At 36.7% G+C, this 20,847-nt stretch overlaps 1 protein-coding gene across 3 annotated transcripts in view; it reads right to left on the minus strand.

The window, feature by feature from the left end:
* The window catches only part of FBXL17 (F-box and leucine rich repeat protein 17), a 493,271-nt gene that overhangs the window by 326,551 nt on the left and 145,873 nt on the right, over positions 1-20,847 (minus strand). For 2 of the 3 annotated variants that reach the window (XM_027036588.2, XM_027036579.2), the window contains one exon: positions 14,716-14,823. The exons of the other annotated variant lie outside the window; for it this stretch is intronic. In XM_027036588.2, the coding sequence (XP_026892389.1) occupies positions 14,716-14,823 (108 nt within the window). The remainder of the gene's footprint in view (positions 1-14,715; positions 14,824-20,847) is intronic. 3 annotated transcript variants of the gene reach the window in all.

Consider the following 20,847-nt stretch of genomic DNA (forward strand, 5'->3'; position numbering starts at 1 on the left):
ATTTTAAATAGGCAGTCAAAGATGATCTCATTGAAAAGATGATCATTGAGCACAGATTTGAAGGAGGCGAGGAAGCACACAAAACATGTTGATGTCTGGGCCCAGACTTAGTGCGAAGACCCTGGGATGGGAACAGGAGGAGCATTTTGGAATGGGGAGCCAGAGGTATTGCAGCAGAATGAACAGAAAGAAAACTAACAGGAGACATAGCCAAAGAGGTGAGTGAAGACAGGCAGACTGTATGAAACCTTGTAGGACAAGGTAAGGATTTTAGCTTTTGCTCTGAGGAATTTGGGAAGCCACTGGAGGGTTTTGTGTAGGAGTATGACATGATCTAACTTACATTTTTAAATGATGTTCTAGCTTCTGCGTGAGTCTATAAGAGAAGCAAAGGTAGAAGCAGAGAGAGACTATACTGAATTAATGTAGTCAATCAATATCTGACTTGGTCCACAGTGATAGCAGCTAGAGGTGGTATGAATATCAGATTCTGGATATATTTGAAAGAAGAATCAACAGAATTTTTTGACAAATGGATTATGGAGCATGAGAGAAAAAGAAGAATCAAGGATGATTCTAAGATTTTTGATTTGAGCTCCTGGAAGGTATTGCTCCAATTAACTAAGATGGTTTGGTAGCGGATAGGAAAAGAGTTTGATTTTGAATATGCTATGTCTGAGATGCCCATTACATGGCCAAGAAAAGATGTCAAGAAAATTTGGAAGTCATCAGCACACAAATGGCACTTACAATTGATTAAATTCGTTGGGTTAGCCGGATACAATGATAGTAGGGTACAATTAACAGTGAGGGAAAAAAAAATTAATTGATTGATTAAATTAATATCCAAGCATACATAAGCATAGTAATAGAATATAATACATAGTCGGCTAATCTGATTCTAAAAAAATTTTTAAATGCATTAACAGCAATAGTATCCTGAGCCACCTTGGGGCAGTGACAGGCTGGCTTCATTTCCCATCAAAGCAGAATTCAGCCTTCACAGCTCCAGGGCACATCCTCTGTAAAATCATCTGGGATGCCCACTGTCAGAGTCAGGGACTGCCCTACGTACACCCACTGATGGTGGTCATTCTCCCACCAGGGCCTTCAACACGCTGCTCTACAGTTTGGTTTAGTAAGTGTTCCTCCCACTAGAGTCAAAGGCAAGCTACTATAGGTCAGGGCCATGGCTATTCACCTTCATGTCACCAGTGCCTTACACGGTATTAGGTGCATCAAACTCAATTCATTAAATGCTCTTGCTGACTGAGTAAATCTGAAATTAGGGTCAAAACTTTAAAGATATTTTCATTTATTTACATTTCCAGAAATCAGGTATCTGTCCCTCTAACTCTATAAAATGCAGGATCTAAGGCTCTGAAGCTACGTGTTTTTAAAAGTGATATTTTTGAACATTAGTGAACATAAAGTTCACTAAGATGTAAGTATTAAATAATAAAAAAAAAATCTCATTCCACACAATTAAAGGTCATTTAGAACAAGAAGCACAATCAGTTCTCTATTTACATATTTGTTTTTAAAGTGAAGAACAGTTTTTCTTTTTTTCAAGCCTCTGTAAATTGTCAGCATTTTGATGTGTGTGGCAGGAATTCTGAAGAATTCACCAAAATTGTAATCACTGTCTTCTGCTGCAGAAATGTGAATTTGTTAATTGGATTTCTGCGTATTGGTGTACCAATTCAGAATGGATGCTCTGCTCCTCATCTTGTACTCTGGCAGGCAGCAGTCTCTAATTGACTTTTTTCTAGGACTTTTCTTTCCACTAGATCCCTTTCTTTTCTCCACATAAGATTTCTGGAGCTCATAACAAACTACAAACAGCACTTAAAGTTAGCAGCACTAAGCAGCCCTGTCACTTTTTTACCCAGCAGGAGCTAAGAAACAGAACTTCTCCTCAATTAAAAAAATAAAATGTTCACACTGTTTCACTCACATAGGAAAAAAAAAATCAAAGCTTAAATAAACTAAGGGCAAATTAAGTCAAATGTGAATGCAAACAAGGAGAGATTATTTCATCTAACTGGACTGGTTGGGTACTTGTCCTTCATTTCTTTGCAACAAGGTCCGAGGTCTATTATAAAAACAAAAGACAGTCCATGGAATTTGGAACCTATCTCAGTGACTGGCATCATACACCACACTTCAGTGTGTCAGAAGTTTGGGAGGTACCTTCCAAATAAAAGTTTCATGACCTAATTTTTTAAAGTAGGAAAATAAATGAAACTTAGCCCAGGACAAAAGCTTGTCATATCCAAGCCAAGCGACCTGTACGTTGACCTCTTGATCACATGCTACTCAGGCAAAAGTCTTATCATTCCAGTCTTTATTTTTAAACGTATGCAGCTGAAAAACAAAAGGATGCCATTAATGCTTTTTAACTTAAAAAAGTATTCTGACATATATATTTTTTTGGCATTCCAGAAATGTTACCGAAATGTTGTACCTACTCTGTAAAATAAAATGTCTGTTTTTTTCTTTCTTCCCAATTTAGAATATGCAACTGGGACTCACCTTCACATCGAAAATCTCATAGCCTTACACTCTCATTTCTGGGCCTCAGCCTAAAGCCACAGCTCAGAGGGAAAAGTGCTTAAATCCTAATTTCAGAAATGATTCTTCCTATTCTGTGACCAGGTACTGTTTCAGGGAGTGTGAACTAAAAAAACGCTGGTGTCCAGAATAACCACCAGCGGGGCCACCGACCAGTGTTCGGCCTTCCATGCCACCAGAAAAAGACTTCCTAACACACATGGTGGAACAGCATGGGGCCTCTGTCAATAGGTACACGCAGCTTCGCTCTGAGGTTTGCCCTATAAGTCTGGAGCACCCTGAGTCACCAAGGAAGAAAACAGCTCACCTAGGCATCCATCAGCAGCATTCTCTCCTCTCAATCTCAAAGCCATTTTTATGAGAAGAAACATTCCAAAACATATATGTCATACTTCTTTCTACACTCCCCCTTACAGTACCCAAATAAAACCCCAAATATTCCTTCTAGTTGGAAGACATATCTGATACTAACAAACTTACAATTAATCAATTGGATCACCACTACTAGCGAGAAAGGAGTCACTGAATCCATCCGAAAAGAAATCAAGATGTAAGTTGGGAAAAAATGCTATTTCTTCCACAGTCTTCATTTCTGGCAATGTACTTGATTTAATTGTTCATGGTACTATCCAAGTGCCCCAATCACCTATGATAATGAAAGAATGAACACTTTCCACATGAGAAAAATCTTAGAAGACTCAAACTTTTTAAAGGGCATGTAAAGATGTGTACTCAAAATCCAAGTCAGGAACTCTCCAAACACTAAATCAGATTTCAATTGTTTTACCTTTGTTCTATAATAACCATTTTGAGAAGCAACAGCATTTGGTTAAAATATATTTAAATTTGAAATTGGTAAACTTTAGTTCCTCACTCTGCTAATGGCACTCAAGAGCTAAAAGTGAATGACCTAAAATCAAAGTTAATATCTATGCTACAGGCAGTATATCGGTCATCAGTAAGAAACGGTAATCATGGGACTCCTGGATGGCTCAGTCGGTGGCTTCCGACTCTTCATTTTGGCTCAGGTCATGATTTCACGGTTCATGGGTTCGAGCCCCGCACCAGGCTCTGCACTCGAAGTGCGGAGACTGCTTGAGATTCTCTCTCCCTCTGTACCTCTGTACCTCCTTCTGTACCTGCCCCATTCACACACACACTCTGTCTCAAAATAAATAAATAAACTTTAAAAAAAATGGTAATTAAATAATATAGATCATGAAATTACATTATCATTAAATAGAAAATACAAGTTTTTCCAAAGTAAGCTGCAAAAATTTTATAACTCTGCCTTATATGTTAAAGTATCACATTCTGATACAAAGAACTATCCATCTGTAATGCTACTCTCTCAACCTATTTTGTCCACCTATGAGTAAAAGGCTTCAACCGAGATGAATTTAAAATAAAATAGCCAGTGTACATCTAAGGTATAGCTTTAATATCAAATTATGGTTTACTTTAATAATATGTACTCTGAGTCACTTACGCCCTCTCATATCAATAAAAAAAAGCATGACCAAGATTTTTGAAAATGAAAAAATAAACAGAAGTGGACATGATAGCATGTTATTTTTAAATTATCAGTCAAAACCATCTAAGATGTAACTTAAATTAACTAGTGACTAATAACCAGTAACTCAGATAACTAGTCCACAACTTCTTAGTCAAATATTTTTCTTCAAATTTTCCTCTATGAATGGACATTATAGATTATAGCACTGAGAAAACATTTAGATTTTGTCTTTCTAGGAGCATGTATACAAACTATCTCTTGAGAATTAAGCAGCTAGTCCATCATCCTATTTTGGGGACTCACCATGGCCTTGTAGCTTCATTGTTTTTAACTGTCACATAGCTAGCTGTCTCTATCTCTCTAGCTATGGCTTGTCTAGATCCAGAGCAGAAGTACAGGTAGTGATAATTTTAGGAAGGGTCAAGAATAACTTAAATCTTACATTATGTGCAATTCTCTGCTTTGTGCTTTGATCGCCACCATTACAAGATCCTCTGAGAGGAAATAATTATTGGTTCTACTCTCTTAAAGGGGGTCTCATGTAAGAAACATGGAATGATGCAGAAAGAAAGATGCATTAGGGTCAAACAGGAAAACAGAAACCACTATAAGTATTTATTAAAATTACACGAAGGGAATTTCATTAAGGAAATTGGTTATTCTGGTGAAGCAGAGGCTGAGAAGAAAAACTGGAGAGGCTAGTGTAAGCCAGAGATTTTGCAACAGCAGGAAGAACATGCACCCAAGGAGGGAAGGACAAAAGGACGGGTCAGTGTTACTGGAATCCATGGGCTATGGCCATCCAATACAAGCTGGAGCTGCAGGGGATCTGTCCAGGGCTAGAACCATGGAGGAAATAAAGCTGTCTCCAGTAATGTTACCTGAGACAGAGAGGGAGGGAGAGAAATACACTAGTTTCTCACTTCCTTTGGCCTAGCTGCCTCCCACTGAATGCAGCCTGGAGAATGAAGTCCTCTGTGATGCAGAAGCACATAGCTTAGAGAGAAAAAAGGATCTGAGGACTAACAGACCTAGGGGTGAGAACAAAGTAAAAGGAGAGGGTTAGGAGATCCAGTTTCCAAAAATAAGAAAAAAGTAGTCAATCTAATGGGAGTTCTTTATAACAACCCAGAAGCCTAACTGCCAGAGTATTCCTGCAACTTGCCTGAGAAACGCAGTGCTAACCAACTTTGTTTTCTTTTCCAGCTAGATGAGATCTGTAAAAGTCATCACTTGTGCTGCCTTCTCAGGCATGGGGGTATTGTTTCATTTTTAAAGATCCAAGATTGATAGCCAATTGTATGTTGAAAAAGTACCTCTGATCAAACATAATAACCAAGCATTTCCTCTAGTGAATATAAAAGAGAAAACTCCAGTGGAAAGCTTTCTCTTGGGAAAAAAAAAATGTTGATGGCCAATCATCCCACTAGGATACAATCAATTGAAGGGAAGTCTACCGTTCAATTGAAGGGAAGTCTACAGGAGGGGAAGCAGCTATATTCCTAAAGGTTTTGTAAATACAGTGTGATCAACAGCTTTTGTGTAAATGCCTGTGATACCTCTGGGCTGGATAGCAAACATGTGAGAAGCTCAATTGCCTTTAGTCAATGGACTTGATTGGCCTGTATTATTGGGCCAGGGTGTCTGGAGAAGAAGCAGCTCAGAACCAAACTTTATTCCAAAAATAATTATGGAAAATAATGAGTAAAAATATGTTGGCTCAAATTCTGGTTAAATACTGAGGATTCAAGCTAAAATTTCAGAACACATACCTCTACTGTCACATAAATAAATTAGCTTTTGACTAACAGAGAGTTACTATGGAAATGAATTCCCTATTGTCCAAGAATGCGACTATAAAAAAGGCACAACATAATTTATCTTCCTTTCAGTATCCAGGAGCCCCTTCATCATTATAAACATCATATGATATTAAGCAAAATTGTAAAGAAAAATCTGGTTATTTGGTTTCTGAGTAATGATTAATGATTGGCATGGTGTGGGTGTGTACCATGTTTAACTATGTGTGTGAATGAATGTAATATATTCATACACAGGCACTTCCCTGTGGCTAACAAGATCTGCCCAGGTGCAGTGAAATTTGTACTTAAGTACACAGTTAAATTAATTAAAAATAAAATGCTGGTAAATATTGTATAATCATTCAAAGCTATTAAGTGAATATAACTGTCAATGGTTTTATATAATTGACTATGTCCCTTAAATAAATTTGGTTTCTATTTAGCTCTAATTCTCAATAAATGTTTATTTTAAATTAATAAATGAGATCTGCTTACTTTATTTTTTCCCAGTAATATATTTCCTCATTAAGTTTCATTATAATTTATTCTCATTAGGCCCCAAATATGGTTTCTCTAATTCCGGCAGTCTGTTCTGCTGGGGCCCCATCCGTGTCTAATATTACAATTTATGTATAAACCACAAGACTGAGTGAAGTAGACTCACACTGTTCCTTAAATAAAATTTCTCTCACAAAACAGTGTGAACGAATTTGAAAGTCTAAGAAAGCATGAAAGCAACATCTCCTAATCTTTCTTAGATAAAGACTGACCTCATGTGTTAGAGACCTGATAAATAAAGTTGAAATCCTTTTTCATACGAATATAAGAATATCTGCCTCAGAACCACAATTTATGAATAAGAAGTATGTGATAAAAAGTCAAGGGGTAAAATGAGGATAATATAAGCAATGTAAAACAATATTTAAAATATAAAAGCCAAGATCCAAGAAAGACCCTTTCAAAAAAGATTGCCTACTTTCTTCATTTTATATTATATATTTATATTAAAGCCTGAAGCAACCATTTTATCAAAGGATAGATATAACAAAGAAACTCATCTGTTCATTTTACTTGTTAGGACTTTCACAAATGGAGTCATTTGAAAGATGAATTCATTTATTTTACTCGTGTCACATTGATACATCCTGCCACTGTAGTTGTTGAAATGAAAAGGTAGCACAAACAAATATATATTACAACTAGAATGTGAGCAACAGGGTTATAAAATATAAAAAGAGTAATCTCATTGGACAGGTGTTACTGATTTAACAGAATAAAAAACTAAATGTGATAAATTGCCATAGCTTATGTAGATACTGCCTATACTAATTTAGCAAAGTAAAAATCAAAGTCACTAATTTGTGCAATAATAATAAGGTACAAGAGTATATTCTGATTCAGTGTACTGCTGCAGTAAGAATTTTTTAATAATTTTATTAAAAATACTATTTTAGTTGTTCAGTGCATGAACTTACCCATAAGGGTGTTGGCAGGGAAAGGAAGAGAACAAAACAAAACAATGAAGAGCACACATATGGTTATTAATCTTAAGATTCAGTATTGGCACTGAGATAGAAATAAAAGGATCATAAAGATTTTAAATAAGATTTATTTTCATGAAAATTTATTTTACATTTTTATTTTAATGAAAGAATAGGAGTAGATTAGGACTAAAGAGTTACCAGGAACTTTTGGACACCAGGATGAATATTTTTCTCATTACTTTATTTATTTTATTCTTTGACTACTTTAGTTACAGCCCAAGCACACTTACTCTACAACCCAAGCAGCAGGTAGACGCTATTATTATCCCTATTTTATAGATGAGGAAATTGAGGCAAAGAAATTAGGTGATTTGCCCCAGGTCATACAATTAGTCATCATACCATCAGCTTTGATGACAGCAATAAGTGGTTTGCTGTCCATTGCAAACTTGTAAAAAAAAAAAAAATCAATTAATGGATCACACCAGATCTAGATAATCATCGCCAATATTTTCAACATTCAGGTTTTGGGCTCAACTCCTAACTCTAGAGGCTAAATAGAACCAAAGCATGGTCATCTAACAAACATATCTTCATAATACTCACTGGCTCATACTTACTACAAAATATTTTAGAGCTGAATGAATTTCAGAACACGTATTTTTCCATATCTCAAAATAACACTCAACTACTATAATTACTTAGAAAAAAATGAAATGATAATCTATAACTAAACAGCAACATCATCCTTAAGGCAGCAAAACATTTTATTCTAACTGTAGAATAAAGTACTCTAAACTGATCAGTTGTTTGGAAATTTAAAAGGCAAGAAAGTTCATCTTTCATTTCTAGTCTCTGGATACACAAGAAAGGGAAGACAAAAATTGAGTTAGTTGCATGAATGAACATTCTTTCAGTTACTTAAGTTAAATTGACTGAAAAAAATCAATTTTGTTTTTCTTTAGAAAACATTTCATACTTTCAACCATAAGCACTTTTAAAATACGTGTTTTTTTTTTAAATTCTTTAAATGTGATTATGGTCCAAAAAAATATCAGAAGTTTGGGCATTTTGTTTAGTTGTCTGTTACCTTGCCCAAAAAATTCTGTTTAAAAACAGAAACAAACATTAAAAACTTCAACCAAAACCATACCTGACATATCCCAAGAATTCAGGTCATGTTTATAAACTGAATAACTAAAGCAACAATAAGACCTAATGTAGCATCAGAATTATATTATTAACTAATTAACACTCACAGCTTTATAATATTTAGTAATCTTACTATATTCATATTTTAAAATAATATCAACACACATAACTTTAAAATATATCAGCAATCTAAAAAATACATCTACCTTTAAGTTATGACAAATATGAATTTTTTACATGGTATATAATAAAAGTGAACTTTTTGTCAAAAATTCTTCCCCACCTTGCATAATAGTAATTTATTTTTTAATTTTTTTTAAAGTTTATTTATTTGAGAGAGAGCGTGGGTACACACATGCACCCAAACAGGGGAGGGTCAGAGAGAGAGGGAGAGAGAATCCAAGTAGGCTCTGTGCTGTCAGCATGGAGCCCCAACATGGGGCTCAAGTTCATGAACTGTGAGATCACGACCTGAGCCAAAACCAAGAGTCGACGCTTGGTGGGCCACACAGGTGCCCCCGTTAGTAGATATTTAAAGTAAGATCTAATAAAAGATTAAAATCATTTTAGCTGATCTGATGTAAACTTAACAACGGATCTGCAGCATTAAATTCACGAACCCACAGCATTTCTGAAGTTTGTACTCCAACTACAGGTAAAAATAACTTGCCACTTTGACATTTCAGACTCCATAGATCTATCTGTTCAACTGATTTTTAAATTAATATTATATGCTAATATAAATTATTGTTAATTATTATCTTGAACACTTCCCATGTTCGTATGCATTCTTAAAAAGTATGATACTGAATGGTGTGATTTTATCATGTGACATTAATATCAACATTTTTAAATTTTTGACCTCTTAAAAGCTTTTTTTATTATTATGGAAATTTTCAAATTCAAACAACAGTAATGAGGATAAGGTAATAAACCTCCATGTCCTATAATCTAGCTCAATTATCTATAGTTTGCCATTTTTCATCGGCCAATCCACGTTTTCTTCTTTTTATCTTCTTTGAAATACTTCAAACCAAATGCCTAAACACTGTGTTACCAGTAAATACTCATGTGTATCTCTTACTGATAAAGTTTTTTAGTTAGATTGTTTATTTATTTTTTAAGTTCTACACCCAACATGAGGTGTGAACTCATGACCTGGAGATCAACAGATGCAGGCTCCACCAACTGAGCCAGCCAAGTGCCTCAAAGTTTTTAAATATAACAAATATTTGGTAGAATTCACCAGTAAAGCAATTTGGGCCTGGAGTATTATTGGAGGGAAGGTTCTTAACTACAAATGCAATTTCTTTAACAGATACAGAGATATTCAGATTATGTACTTCTTGAGTGTGCTTTGGTAATCTGTCTTTCAAATGAATTTTTCATTTCATTAATTTATTAAATTTATAGGCATAAACACATACGAAATTCCCTTGTTATCCTTTTAACATCTGTAGAATCGTAGTTATGACATGATATTGGCAAGTTGTGTCTTGTCTTTGTCTCTCTGTCTCTCCTTTTCTTAATCAGTTCAAGTGGAGATTTATCAATTTGATCTATTTTATCATAGAACCAGTTTTTAATTTCAATTATTTTTCTTTTATTTTTGTTTTCCATTTCATTGACTTCCACTTTGATCTTTACTATTTCCTTTCCTCTGCTTACTTTGAGTTTAATTTGCTCTTCTTAAGTTTCATAAGGTAAAAGTTTATAACGTAGAAAGTCACCAAATTCAGATGTTCTTTTTTTTCTTACATAGGTGTTTAGTGCTATTTAATTTTACCTAAAGGGTAATTTAGCAGGATCACACTAAATCATCAGTGTTGTGTTTTCATTCTCATTCAGTTAAAAATACTTGCTAATTTCTCTTTTGATTTCTTCTGTACTCATGGGTTATTTAGGATTGGGTGCGCAAAAGAGATCATCTACAGACCTCTGGGATTCCCTATGAGTTCTCTATGGGGTTCTCTCCACTCTGGTGGTCTGTCCTCTGAACACTGGCTGCCTTGGTCTCCCTGGACTTCCTGTTCTGTCTTAACTCAAGAGTGTCTGCTGAGTTTTGCCTGGGTTACCCCCCCCACCCCCCGCCCATGCCCACCCTGTGCTATGTGCTAGAAATTCTTTCAATGCATTAGATGGAAGCAATCATAGGACTCCTCTTGCTTCTCATATCTCAGGGATCACTGTCCTTAGTTGTCTGACAGCCAGTGTCTTGAAGACTACTGTTACATATATTTTGCCTGGTTTGGGGGATATTTCAAGGAAAAGAGTCAATCTGGTCCCTATTGCTCCATCTTAGCTAGAAAAATAAATCATTTTATTCTGTTTTTTATATATCATTATGAATTCAAGATTTTTGTACATTTGGTTTGCTTTAACCCATTTCAGCCATTTTCCTTTTTGATATTCAAAGTAAGCCAACTTAGGCCACTGGGAACCATTTCATGTTTACTTTGGGTCCTTTTGACGTGTTTCTATTAGTTCATTCAGTGGCAAATGATATTTAGGCACCACCATCTAGACGCTAGGGGTTAATTACATATTTGCATTTGCTAAATCTGTTTTTGAAGAGTAGGAGGGAAAACAATATAGAAATATTTTATATTTATAAACAGATACATTGCGGTGAAAGAACAAACATACCTGTGCTGGAGAAGACTCAATTCTGTCACATACAACACGTCACTAAGATTCTCAACTGTTAAATGGAGACCTCAAAAGTTCTTATTATTGCTTCTTAAATATGGGTCTCAATGTTTCCAAACACAGCCTAGTGAACCTGACTTTATCTTCTCAACTTGGCTGCATTCAGTCTTAGCTATTTCTGGACTCTAATTTGCAATCATAGGAGCCTAGAAGGAAGACCTCCTACTCTAAGATTATTTGATATTAGCAGAATTTATCTGAAGACTAAGGGTATTTCGTCAATAAATATTGCAAAATGAGTAACAGTCTAGTCAAGGCTGAGAGCATCAAAGTAAAATTGAGCCCAACGAACCATAGTAATAGGATATCAATATTTTTCCACCTATTCCAAATCTTCTGTCTTCTTGCCCTTGGTGTAACAAATCCCCAATTTTCCTTTCTAAATTATTAATTTGGTTTCTTAGTTTCAGGGAAACCCCCCTCATAGTCCCTTCTAGGTTAATGATTCTGTTTTTAAATTTATTTATTTAAGAGAGAGAGAACAAGCATGTGCACAGGACAGGGGGGAGCAGAGAGAGAGGGAGAGAGAATCTCAAGCAGACTCTGCATTGCCAGCACAGTGCCTGACACAGGACTCAATCTCAAGAACCATGAGATCAAGACCTGACCGAAATCGAGTAGGACTCTTAACCGACTAAGCCACCCAGGTGCCCCATAGGTCAATTACTTTTAAATGCATAGGTTCTTCTGGGTACAAAAAACTCTAAAGATAGATCATCTAATTTAGACACATCTCTTCATAGACAGGAAACTAAATCATGGAGGTTTTATGTCATTTGCCTCTTTTAACAAACTGAGAGCCAGAGACTTAGAAAAGTAATATATTGGAAAGAATTTCTAAACCATATAAACTTAAACATATTTACACCAATAGCTCTCAACACTCTGCATCTCACATCTCTTAAATCATTAATTTAAAAATTATATACCACGATGATAAGAAGGGTAACACAACTTCCTCGGAGCATTTATATATTTATAAACATTCTGTGAATGTAAATTACATTTTGTGCAATATCTGAGTATAAAAACTGTCAGAATGCAAATATTTTAACCCAAAAGCTTTTATTTTATTAAAACCTGAGTTCTTTTTTAAATTTTTTTAATGTTTGTTTATTTTTGAGAGAGACAGAGACAGGATGTGAGTGGGTTAGGGGCAGAAAGAGGGGGAGACACAGAATCTGAAGCAGGCTCCAGGCTCCGAGCTGTCAGCACAGAGCCCCATGTGGGGCTCAAACTCACAAGCTGTGAGATCATGACCGGAGCGGAAGTCAGACGCTCAGCCAACTGAGCCACCCAGGTGCCCCTAAAACATGATTTCTACCCTTAGTATTCAAGAGATAAAAACAATTAAAATAGCTTTAGAGAAGCTATGCATGCTTAAAATTCTATCTTGCCTTTATTTCAATCCAGGAAAATAAGCAATATTATACCACCAACCAGTCTTCTCATCAGAGCAAAAGACTTTATTGACCAACAAAGAATGATCCTCAAAAGTCTGTGGACTGGCTTTGATATTAATCCAGTAGATCCGAACTACTGACAGTCCAAACCACCAATTCTGGCCTATAATCTTCAGAAGAACATTCTCAGCAAATTCAGCCTTCCAACGCAGACATTTGCTATTTGCTATAGCTGCTATTTTGTCACTGAGAGTAATTCTGATCTTTTAAGTACCAGTGTACCATAATTTTTGGCCATCTCAAAATGCTCAGGGAAGCACTTACTGATCTAATAAGTCTTGTTTTGTCTTTAATGAGTACAATTTCTAGCGATCATAAAAATCCCACATATGGTCATTATAACACTTGTTGTGCACAATCTGTTCATCCAAAGGCATTTCTACTCTACACTATAAACAACATTAGATGCGACTAGAAAAACATTCATCCACCAAGATGTTCCAGGCCAAGGTTATAGGAAATGAATAAAAATTATGGTCATGTATGGTCTTGGTTACACTAAGATATTCTGATAGGACAATAATTGAGAATGATGTGTTTTTCCTCTCCACCAGCTTTAGTCTCTGATCCTCAAAAAACAATTAAAGTTGGTCAGTTATCAGTCATTTAAGACACAGGACAATCACAGGATCTGTTTCAGACACACCAGACCAAACCAGTGATTTGATATTCTTCTCTCAAAGTTTGCTCTGATTTTCAAGCAACTTAGATATAACAAAATCCATTTTAATACTAGGAGTAACATTAGCTTAGCATTTACTGCAATTTTGACACTGAGGCAAGCACCTTGCATGTATTATTTCAATTAATACCCTGAAAAATATTTGTCTACTCAGCTAATAAGTGCCAGAGACAAGATTCAAACTCAAGCAAACAACAGAGCCCAGGCACCTATCCCCTGTGCCTTTATTGGAGAGTCCCACGTAACTCATTATCATTTGCTCTCTTCCTAGAAAGAAAAGAAAAAGATTATTTCCCACTAAACTGTAAGCTTAAAGAGTCCTGAAGAGACCAAGCCCTAAGAAACCTGAGATCTCAACCGGTTTATTTCAACATTGTGCTGCTAACACAACAGTTTCCTAAGAGTAGTGAAATGAAGGAAAGGTGAATGAAAAGGTTACTCAACTACAAAGTGGGAAAGGCAAGGACTCATACCCATTATCCTAAGTATAATATGATGCAGTTGAAATCTATCCAATGACAAATTTCAGATAATACACAGGTAAATTTTATAGTCATCCATTCTTCATTACACACATGTAAGAATTAGCTCCTAATTATTTTAAAGCTCTGGAGTAAAGATGACACATAAGTGAGAGATTACAAAAGAACTGGCATTTTCATCATTGCCAAAATATGGTATTTTATATATTTGGTATAAAAGTGAACTCTCCTAGAAGGTTAATTTTTGACATAAATTCACCTCTCTTTTCACCTTACATTTTCAGCTTAATCATATGCATGAGACATATGTACTTCCTAAAAGCCAAATGCAATAAATTAACATTTAAATAATTTTTGTTAGATAGATCAGTTTCTTTAATGCATATATTTATCTCATAGTCATTGGCAATGAAAAAGCAAGAAAGTAAGCTTTCTTGTTTAAATGAATGTTCCATTTAAGAAAGGATAGATTTTGTATTGTTGCTTTAAACTGATCTCAACTACCAAATCCTAGTACACTTTTATTTTTTTTTTTAATGTTTGTTTACTTTTGAGAGAGAGACACACAGAGTGTGAGCAGGGGAGGGGCAGAGAGAGGGAGACACAGAATGTGAAGCAGGTTCCAGGTTCCAACCTGTCAGAACAGAGCCTGATGCGGGGCTCAAACTCAGGAGCCGCAAGATCATGATCTGAGTCGAAGTCTGATGCTTAACCAACTGAGCCACCCAGGCACCCCAATCCTAGTACACTCCTGTAATGGTCTGACTGTTCCTCACTCAAATACATTTACCAATGCTAGGGTGCTGATATGAATGATAGAAAGGCTAAGGAGATGCAACCACAGAACCTACCTTGGTTAGGTGAATGACTCCTTTAGAAGTAACCGAACAACCCATGAAGCCAACGTACTGAAGTTCAGGACAGTGCTCAGCAAATGCTTTCACTGACTGATCTGTTACCTAGGGAAGGGACACGAATAAAGTTATTCAAAGTGGCATCCCAGTGAGTTTAAGGATTTGGCTCCTGCAAATTCCCTCTGCCCTACCTCGTGTCATTAATATTTCCCTTTCCGTTGGCTCATTTTAATCTGTTTACAAACATGCAGCAATATGTCCTGTGGGTTTTTTTAACTTTATTTCTTTTTCAAGTAATCTCTACACCCAACATGGGGCCTGAACTCACAACCCCAAGATCAAGAGGCACATGCTCTTCTGACTGAACCAGCCAGGCACCCATGATGTCAACACTCTCCATCACCACTTCTTCCTAACAATCTCTCTCAATATACATATTTTCTATTGACATATAATCCACACACTATAGCATTCACCCTTTCAAAGGGTACCGTTCAGTGGTTTTTAGCATATTCACAATTGTGCACCCATCTAACCCTAGAACATGCTTATCACCCCCAAAAGAGTTGCCCTCAATTCTTGGCAACTTTCCACCTCTATTGATTTGCCTGGTCTGAACATTTTTTATCATGGAAATTATATAACTGGTTCCTAAAAGACGACAATGGTCTCTTTATAAGGTTTCTACCTTCAAGTGTTTCTTTCAAGGAATCTGACTTTGCCCCTAGCTGCTTCAAATTCTTTAAATTAGGGTGGTGTGATGATTAATTTTATGTGTCAACATGGCTATACAATGGGGCACCAAAATATTTGGTTAAACAGTGTTCTGGGTATGTCTGTGAGGATATTTGTGATGAGATTAACATTTGAGATGGTGTACTGAGTAAAGCAGATTGTCCTCCCCAATGTGAGTGGGCCTCATCTAATCCACTGGAGTTCTAAATGTAACAAAAAAGCTGAGTAAGGGAGACTTGGCTCACTCTCTCTCACTCTAGCTCTTTTGTTCTCGCTCTTTCTCTCTCTACCTGGCTATCTTCAAGCTGAGACATCAGTCTCCTACCTTCAGATTCAAACTTGGACTAGAACTTACACTGTTGGCTCTACTGGTTCTTATGCCTTTGGACTCAGATTAGAACCATATCATCAGCTTTTCTGTGTCTCCAGATTGTGACCTCAGGTTTTAGAACTTCTTGGCTTCCATAAATGTGTAAGCCAATTCCTTACAATAATCTCTTTATAGAAACACACACACACACACACACACACACACACACACACACACACACACACATTTTCTCTTTCTCTCTCTCTCTTTCTCTCTCTCTCTCATACGGATTCTGTTTCTCAAGAAAACCCTGACTAATGTAATACATATTAGAATTCCCTGAGGAGTTCATTAAATATTCAGAGCCAAAAGGGTGAGGCCCAAGAATCCCTATTTTTAATAAGCCCCTGAGTGACTCCTAGGCATGTAAAAGCTTGAGGCCCAAGGGCTGCCAAGAAGTTACCTTGACAACTTTTGACATTTCCACCTGGCCCTGCTTTAAACAAAGGGCAAAGTGAAATTCCTTTTTTGTCTTCCCCCACCTCCAGAAAATTTCAGTGTATAAAATTATCCTCTTGTAATTGTGCTAAAATTCTCTTCACTGTTCCACAAAATGGTAGTTTATAAAAGAAGGTCCAAATATTCTCTACCATAGGCTTAATTTCAGTTTCATTTTCTTCACAGTCAAGATGAGATCAACAAGTTAAACACCTTTGTTAGTTTTTCAAACAGCAGTGACAAATCTCTTTTGCATTAGCTTTAATATGGGTGACACTTTGTATCTTCCTTATCTATTCTGAATAGATATTGGAAAATAAAGGTATGTGGGTAGCATTAATTCTAAAACAATCACAAGAACATTTTCCTAAAATAATGAAACCAACAGCATCCATGGTACATCTGATAAAAGATTAATTCTGCACTCAAAAGTAAAGTATGCTTTAGCATATTAAGGCTAAGGGTGCCATTGATAAATTAAAAATGGGCCTTCCTGACACTCAGCTTTCTAAAAAACATTATGTTAACAAAGAATGTTTCAAGCACTAAAATCGCCTGAAGCCTCAATGGAAACCAATTTCTATTTTTTAAAAAGAGGGTAGGGGTTAACAGAGGTTAAATACATATGGTCAGGTGGTTAAATACCCTGCCCATTCTCACTCTAACATCTAGCCTTTCCTACCTCCATCTTCAAAGAGGGGAGAGGAACTCAGATAAGGATTAAGGACACAAGAAAGCTCAGGTCCAAGGTGTTAAATCTTGCAGAGAGAAGAAAAAAGAGTATTAAAAATTTGGTTTGCGGGTCTTCCTCGTTCAGCTCAAGCAATCAGAACAAGAGAACTCATAGGAGCCTCCAGCACCAACAGAGTCCTATAAGTCAAGCAAGACCAGAGTAAGTCCTTGGGATATAGAAACACTCTTAACTACGCTTGGGTATGTTTTAGGAGACTAATCAAAGGGCCTTGAAGATTCGGTCAGGGTCTGGCTCCATTCCAAAGAATAGAAGATATGTTAGAAATTTGGGGTTAAATATCTCACTTGTTTCAGGCAGAAATAAGTATTGACTGCAAGCAGCAGGTACTGGTAAGTATCAGCTTCTCTGGGACCCAGTAGTCTGCCTAACTCTTTTCAAATCCCAGGTGGACCACTTATTAGCTGTGTGATTTTAAGCAAGTCATTTCATGTCTCTATACTTTGTTCCTTCTATAACACAGAGAAAATAACAGTACCTAGCTCACAGGGTAAAATATGAGGCGAGATAAATGCATATAAAATGTTTTGAACAGGACATGGTTCATTGTAATTGCTTAACACATTTTAGCTATTATCATCATAATCATCCCAGGCTCCCCTTTCTTCTGTATTCTAGTTCTTAGCCAGGACTAAGGGGTTGACATGTGTAAGAAAATAATCCAAAAAAAAAAGTGTAGTCAAAGCCTGCTGGCTTACCCTCCTACTTATTCCAAGACATTCTGATCATAATTTGGGGGCTCTAAGTTTTGGGCTAAACCGTGGGACGAGAGTGAGGGAGACATTGGTAGAAGCTTATTATTGAACCATTATGGTAAAAAGAATCCCATTTTGTTAAGGTTCTCAGCCTGACTGCACATCAGAATTACCTGAAGAGTTTCCTGATTTAATTTCTGGTGGAGATATGCCTTAATTTTATTCTAAAAGCTACCCCTCCACCAAACCCAGAGAGAGTCTAACATGCAGCCTGAGTTTTGAACAAGTTCAAAAGCCTTTCATTCAAAATGTGGCCAACAGCACTGGCATCAACTTGGAGGTTGTTAAAAATGCAAAATCTCAGACCCCATCACAGACCTACTGAATCCTAATCTACAGTTTAGTAAGATATCCAGGTGATTCCTTGTTTATTTGTTTGTTTTACTATTTATTTAAATAATCTGTACACCCAATGTGGGGCTCAAAATCACAATCTCAAGATCAAGAGTCTCATGCTTTACCAACTGAGCCAGCTAAATAGCATCCCCCCCCCCCAGGTGATTCTCATGTACCTTAAAGCTTGAGAAATACTACTGAAGGGACAAGGAGCTATGACATCTTCTTGGAGAGAGGGGAGCAAAAACTGGGTAGTTATCTCACAAACCAAGTGCTATGGAGAATTATTTAAACAGATTTATTGGGGTATAGTTTATATACCATAAAATTACTCATTTTATGATATAGTTTATTGAGTCTTAGTAAGCTTATACAGTTGTGCAACCATCACCACAATGCAGTTAAAAAAAATTTTTTTAAGTTTATTTATTTTGAAAGACAGACGGTGCAAGTGGGGGAGGGGCAGAAAGAGGGGGAGAGAGCGAGAGAATCCAAGCAGGCTTCTGCTGCCAGCACAGAGCCCCACGTGGGGCTTAAATTCCCAAAATCGCAAGGTCATGACCTGAGCCAAAACCAAGAGTGGGACGTTTAACCCACTGGCCACCCAGATGCCCCACCACAATCCTTTTAAAGTGCCTCCACTGCACCGTCCCCAACATGCCCTTCATCCTTTTTGCCCATATGCAGGCAATCACAGCTCCCACCCTTAAGCACCCATTGGTCTTGCTTTCTATCTCTATAGTTTGCCTCTTCTAGAAATTCCATATAAACAATTATACCATAAGTAGTCTTTGGTTTCTATCTTCTTTCACTAGCATAATGTTTTGGAGGTTCACCCTTGCTACATGGATCAGTCGTTGGCTCATTTTATTGCTGAGCAGAACTCCACTGTATAGCTCTACTACCTATCTATTCACCAGATAATAAATATTTGAATTGTCTCCAGTTTGGGCTTTGATAAATAATCATGCTGTGATCATTCACATATAATACTTTGTATGGACATATATTTTCATTTCTCTTGGATAAATATCTAGAAGTAGAGTTGCTGAGTCATGTAAGTTTCATTTTTTACACATTTTAAAAACTGGTTTGTTGTCTTACTAAGTTTAAAAGCGCTTTATATACTCCAGACACAAGTCCTTTATCAGATATTTGTTTCATAAATATTTCCTTCCATTCTATGCCTGGTCTTTTCATTTTCTTAATAGTAGTCTTAGCTCTAACCTTTAGGTCTATTGTGCTCTAGGAGTTAATTTTTGTGAACAGCGCCAAGTAAGGTAAATATTCACTTTCTTGCATATAAATATCCAACTGTCCTACCACCATTTGTTTAAAAAATTACATACTGTGGTTTTCAGAGTACAGATCTTTTACCTTTTTGGTGAGGTTTATTCCTAAGTATCTTATGGTTTTGGTGCAATTGTAAATGGAATCGATTCCTTGATCACTCTTTCTGGTGCTTCATTCTTGGTGTATAGAAATGCCACAGATTTCTGTATGTTGATTTTACATCCTGTGAATTTGCTGAATTCATGTTATCAGTCTAGCAATTTTTTGGTGGAGTCTTTGGGTTTTCCACGTAGAGTATCATGTCATCTGTGAAGAGTGAAAGTTTGACTTCTTCCTTGCTAATTTGGACATCTTATATTTCTTTTTGTTGTCTAAGTGCTGAGGCTGGAACTTCCAGTATGATGTTGAACAACAGTGGTGAGAGTGGACATCCGTGTCATGTTCCTGACCTTAGGGGAAAAGCTCTCAGGTTTTCCCCATTGAGGATGATATTAGCTGTGGGTCTTCCATATATGGCCTTTATGATGTTGAGGCATATTCCATCTATCCCTACTGTGTTGAGGGTTTTTACAAAAATGGATTCTGTATTTTGTCAAATGCTTTTTCTGCATCTATTGAGAGGACTGTATGGTTCTTTCCTTTCTATTATTAATGCAGGAATGATAAAAAGCTCCAACCTGGAATCGTTGGCCTTGAAGGATCACACTAACTCAAAGACTGTGGGAAACCAGGCAGCACATAGGAATTACCATGCAAACAGAAATGTAGCTCAGGTTTTGGAAAGAAGCAACAAAAAATAAGGGAAGAATGAGATCAGCTTACAAAGCAGATTTTAATCTTTGAGTCAAAGCTGTGATGGAGAGAAAGAGGAAGATGAACCTCAGATTCAATAGCATTATCTCTTCACATGGCAGAGGTAGAGAAGGACCATATCCCTAAACTGGCATTCTAAAAGCCAGGCTACACTTTTATATCTGCATAAAGAGGATGCAGGTCCATTTAGTGTTACAATGAGAAAAAGCAATGATGGCAAGGAGTGTATGTCTTCAGAGTTGAGAGAACCATGAAAAGCCTGAATAATACAAACATGCACAAAGATTCTAGTAGAGCTTCAATCTGTGAATCTTTATTTAAAGTTATTTATTTTGAGAGAGAGCACAAGCGGGGGAGGACCAGAGAGAGAGAGAGAGAGAGAGAGAGAGAGAGAGAGAGAGAGAGAGAATCCCAAGCAGGCTCCACACTCTCAGCGCAGAGCCCAATAAGGGGCTCAAACACACAAGCTGAAATCAAGAGGCAGATGCTTAACCTAATGAGCCACCCAGGTGTCCCTTAGTTTGTGAATTGTAAGAGGGCCTTCTCCAGTGGCTAACCTAGAAGTAAATGAAAACCAGAAATGCAGGGTACAAAGGGACAAAGGAAAAAGATGTTGGTTCTCATAAGCTCTCGGGAAC

The sequence above is a fragment of the Acinonyx jubatus genome, chromosome A1 (genome assembly GCF_027475565.1).
Source record: "Acinonyx jubatus isolate Ajub_Pintada_27869175 chromosome A1, VMU_Ajub_asm_v1.0, whole genome shotgun sequence".
Classification (NCBI taxonomy): Eukaryota; Metazoa; Chordata; class Mammalia; order Carnivora; family Felidae; genus Acinonyx; species Acinonyx jubatus.